Source organism: Aplysia californica, unplaced genomic scaffold (assembly GCF_000002075.1).
Source record: "Aplysia californica isolate F4 #8 unplaced genomic scaffold, AplCal3.0 scaffold00228, whole genome shotgun sequence".
Lineage (NCBI taxonomy): Eukaryota > Metazoa > Mollusca > Gastropoda > Aplysiida > Aplysiidae > Aplysia > Aplysia californica.
Window position 1 is genome coordinate 589,282 of NW_004797498.1, and position 4,230 is coordinate 593,511.

The 4,230-nt window shown below is 37.4% G+C and overlaps 1 protein-coding gene across 1 annotated transcript in view; it reads left to right on the forward strand.

Annotated features, from left to right (window-relative positions):
- Positions 1 to 72: 72 nt before the first annotated feature.
- Positions 73 to 4,230, forward strand: part of LOC101859863 — an 11,939-nt gene continuing 7,781 nt past the window's right edge. Inside the window, exons 1-2 of the mRNA XM_013083376.2 lie at positions 73 to 596; positions 2,643 to 2,800. Coding sequence (XP_012938830.1) covers positions 508 to 596; positions 2,643 to 2,800 — 247 coding nt within the window. The 5' untranslated portion in view covers positions 73 to 507. The remainder of the gene's footprint in view (positions 597 to 2,642; positions 2,801 to 4,230) is intronic.

Below are 4,230 nucleotides of genomic sequence, written 5' to 3' on the forward strand. Positions count from 1 at the left end.
TGTATGTATGTATGTATGTATGTGTGTATGTATGTATGTGTGTATGTATGTATGTATGTGTGAGTGTGTATGTGTGTGTGTGCGCGTGCGTGCATGCGTGCGAGCGTGCGTGCGTTCATGTGCATTTGTTTAATTATTTTACTGGTTATTTATTTGACTCACGCATGACAGTGGCAGTGTCAGAAGTTCAGCCCGTCAGATTTTCAACCCGCGTGTAATATTATATTATTTGCTTTTTTACCAGTGAGCTTGCAATTGTATGCACAAATACAAACAGTCATTGTGTTTCCCAAAATAAACTGATAAATTGTGAAGTTACTTATGGTTTGTAAAAATTAGTTTTAATTGCTAGATATTAACATGCTAAGCTGTTGTCATACGGTTCGTATGCGGAAAGAAAGTTTTTTTTTTAGTATGCTGAACTGATTTCACTTTTCTTTCCTTTTCTCAGACCGACCTCAGGCAGTGATAGATTTTGAATGCTTCGCTTATGACTGGACGGAATACATGAAGTGTAGCTGGACTCATCCAGAGGAGTATCTGAAGCCCAAAGATATTTCAGTGGATTGTAACTACATGGTGTTAACAGATACAAAGTATGCATACATTTATAATAATATACTGCTGATAGTAAAAAAGGCACCACTCTATACGTTTTATTGGTTCAGCTTTCCTGTAGAAAAATATTGATTCTTTCGACCACGAAAATGAAACATGAAATGTTTGACAGATAAATCAAGGTGAAAGAATTTTTCTGCAAATATGTCTCTTTTATGACTCAAATTTGACAACACGGGTAAAATTCAAAAGTCACATATAAGATAAGATAAGATAAGACTTTACTATCCCAGAGGGAAACTGTTTTTGGTTGTACAGGACCGTAAAAACACATGCAGGTTCTACATAGAAATTTAAATTATATATACTCTCATTAAATTTCTATACGAAAAGAGAAGTAAAGCTGACAAAATGTACATATCACATCAGATGCATCATTCAACCACATGCAGAAATTTAATTACAAGACCTTTGGAGTTATATAGACACAAACTCTAAACAGTACATGTATGCTTATTCTGATAATAGTCTTTTGCTGGATGGTAAAAAAAATCTTTTATATCTCTCTTTCTTTGGTTTGAGAGGTACATATCTGCCGCTGCGTGATCTGACAATTTGCGTGGAAAGGGGGTGTGATGGGTCGTTTATAATGCTTTTTTAAAATCCATTTTTGTATTTGTGGTGTTATACATTTCGTCAATTCTAGTAAAATCATATCCAGAGATCTTGCTGGCTTTGGTTCTGTCAAATTTGTCTTTATCTTTAACCCTACAATTCCCAGTCCAGCAGAAAAAAAATAATAGCACGCTTTCACTCATAGAATGGTAGGCTATAGAAGGGGCATATTCTTATTATCGACATGGAAACTTCTTAATTTCCTTAAAAGGAACATTCTATGATTTCCTTTTTTTATGCACAAGAATAGGGCGGGGATGCCATTCAAGTTTGTTATCAACTATTATACCAAGATACTTGTAAGAGCTTACAACCTCCACCTCCTCATCTTTAATAGATAGTGGTTGCAATTGGTGTTCTTTTTCTCTAAAGTCTATTGTTCATTCCTTTATCTTTTTTACATTTAGTAAAAGGAAGCGGTTATCACATCAATTTGTAAATACATTTACAACGCCCCTGCATTCATTCTCATTTGTTGTTTTCGGGCCTTGTAGAGTGGAATCATCCGCAAATTTTATTAGTTTAAGGTTTTTGCTATCAAAAGTACAGTCGCTGACTCGTTGGTGTAGAGCGTTAACAAGACGAGGGAGATTACCCAACCCTCATTTGCGACGACGATCAGTATGCCGGCTGACGACCGAAAGTCCTGGAAATTGTCTTGCGGTGTAAGCGCGCCTGTCCGGAAACGATTTCTCAGATGCACTCTCCCGATGTAGATCTAGATCTATCGGTCTTGAGCTGACACTGTTACCCTTGGACGGCCACATCTGGGTCGGTTTTGAAAAGTCCAAATCGCAAGGGACCTTTGTCTCAGTTGGCTGATAGTCCTTCTGTTGACGTTGAATGTCCTCGCAACAGCAGCAAGCGGAGTATGCCGTGGCTTGATGTTTCTGATTTTGAGTTAAAAGTACCGTCTCTTTTGGGTGACAATGATCAAATATTGAAGCGGTTTGAAGTAAACACAGACCTAAACTTAATGAAAACTAAGATAGTAAAAATTCTGCCCCGTGGTTGGGGAAAAAATCAAAATTTTCTGTTTTTTCACCTTAACACTATTTGAAACACCAAACACTCGAGAATCGAACTCGGTTGTTCTGTATTTATTAGATTTATTATAACCATATCGCACAGGGACCTCTTTATCACTTTCACACTCACTCACACACACACACACACACACACACACACACACACACACACACACACACACATACACACGCGCGCGCGCGCGCGCGCACATATGCACGCACAAACACACTTTTGTATAATGAATGCGTGTGTATAGAAAAACACACATATATAAAATGTATTAGGCCTAATGTATGTGTGTGTTTGTGTCTAAAGTGTTGTAAGAAAAATGATACGACTTATTCCCTTCAATATTTTATTGACCACTTACCTTTCTTCAGGTTTGATCATCCTTGTCCACAACTGAATTACACAAATGCACTCTGGGATGCAGACAGTTTCAGGGCTGCAACGTACTACTTTGTGGAAGTGGGTGTTACCAACACAGTTGTCAACTTGACTATCAGTGTGACAAAAGAGTTTAAAGTGAATGAAATAGGTGAGAAAGATGAAACAGTAAAAATAAGTAATATGATAGCTTTGGTGGCTATCTTTAGCAGAGTGAAGTCATCTGTGTCTTAGATACTTCGAAGTGGAAAAATCTTTAAAAATCTAGATTCAAGTTTGGGTAAAAATGTTTGATATGAATTCTTTGTATCGTTTAGCTCTTAAAGATAATGTTTATTTATAGTCTCGGTGTACTGTACACAAAAAGTTCAACATTGTATACTTTATGTCTGACGATTGTCTTGTCTATGACATATTTTACCCGGATTGTTCCATAATTCAACTTCCCTAATTCTCAATTTCGTTTTTCACCCAGAAAAAATAATCTGACTGCTTCATCATCATGAAACCTACAAGACCTTTGATTTTGATTCGTGCAATAATCTTTGCCTAATACATGAGACCAACAGAATATTAGGACTAAGACAGTATTACGACGTGGTGGAATCACAGCAGGCACTCGTCAGTTATTCGGCTATGTGGAGTTATTGGTATCATCTTACATTTTAGTTCATTTGTCTTGCATTTGATTAAAAATTATTCACTGAATAGAATTCAAGAAATTTGCGAATGAAGGAGGTAAGGGTCACCTGGTTTCAGAGGTAAATTTAGCGAGAAAATAGCCTCCAAAGTTTGATGACTTCCTCAGCTTGAGTGTCCTTGGAAACTGCAAAATAATAGTTTTTGTGCTTTTGATCGTTTCTCAGTAACAATCCACAGATAAACGCGTTTTTAAATGGAATTAAGAGTTCTCGAGCCCTAACCCCCCCCCCTAAAAAACCCCACCCCAAAACAAACAAACAACAACAACAACAACAAAAACAACAACAACAACAACAACAACAACAACAAAACCCAAAAATTAAAACATTAAAAAGAAAATTCCCAGAGGCCTTAAAAATGCAGATTTCTTTGATTTCATTATTTTGACTAGCACCTGGTTTCACCACGAAGCCCCACTGTTTGAGTCCATGGACAAATGCAGCAACGTTTTGCTTATACATGTATCATTTATTATGTGTACATGATGTGTTCAACTTGAGAATACACCTTTCATCACCGAGTGCGGAAACCGGCGTTTGTGATGTATCGGTTAGGCGCTTCGCTGTAGCATGCAGGAGACCCGAATTCAATTCCCAAATGGGTATATTTTTTATAAAAATCGAGTATCTCGGTCGTTCTACTGGGATGTTGTATCCCGCCCAGCTCAGGCTCTGACAGGCAGGGTCGGAACCCTGATTTCTAATTGATTTGAATAGTGCTGATGGGGACGTAAAATCCGCTGTCGGGTACATTAAAAAATTGAGTGCATACGTTAATTTGGTTAAACAGAATTCGAATAAAAGCGGATTTAAGACAGCATAATGCTACTATGTTATTTACACACACACACACACACACACACACACACACACACACACA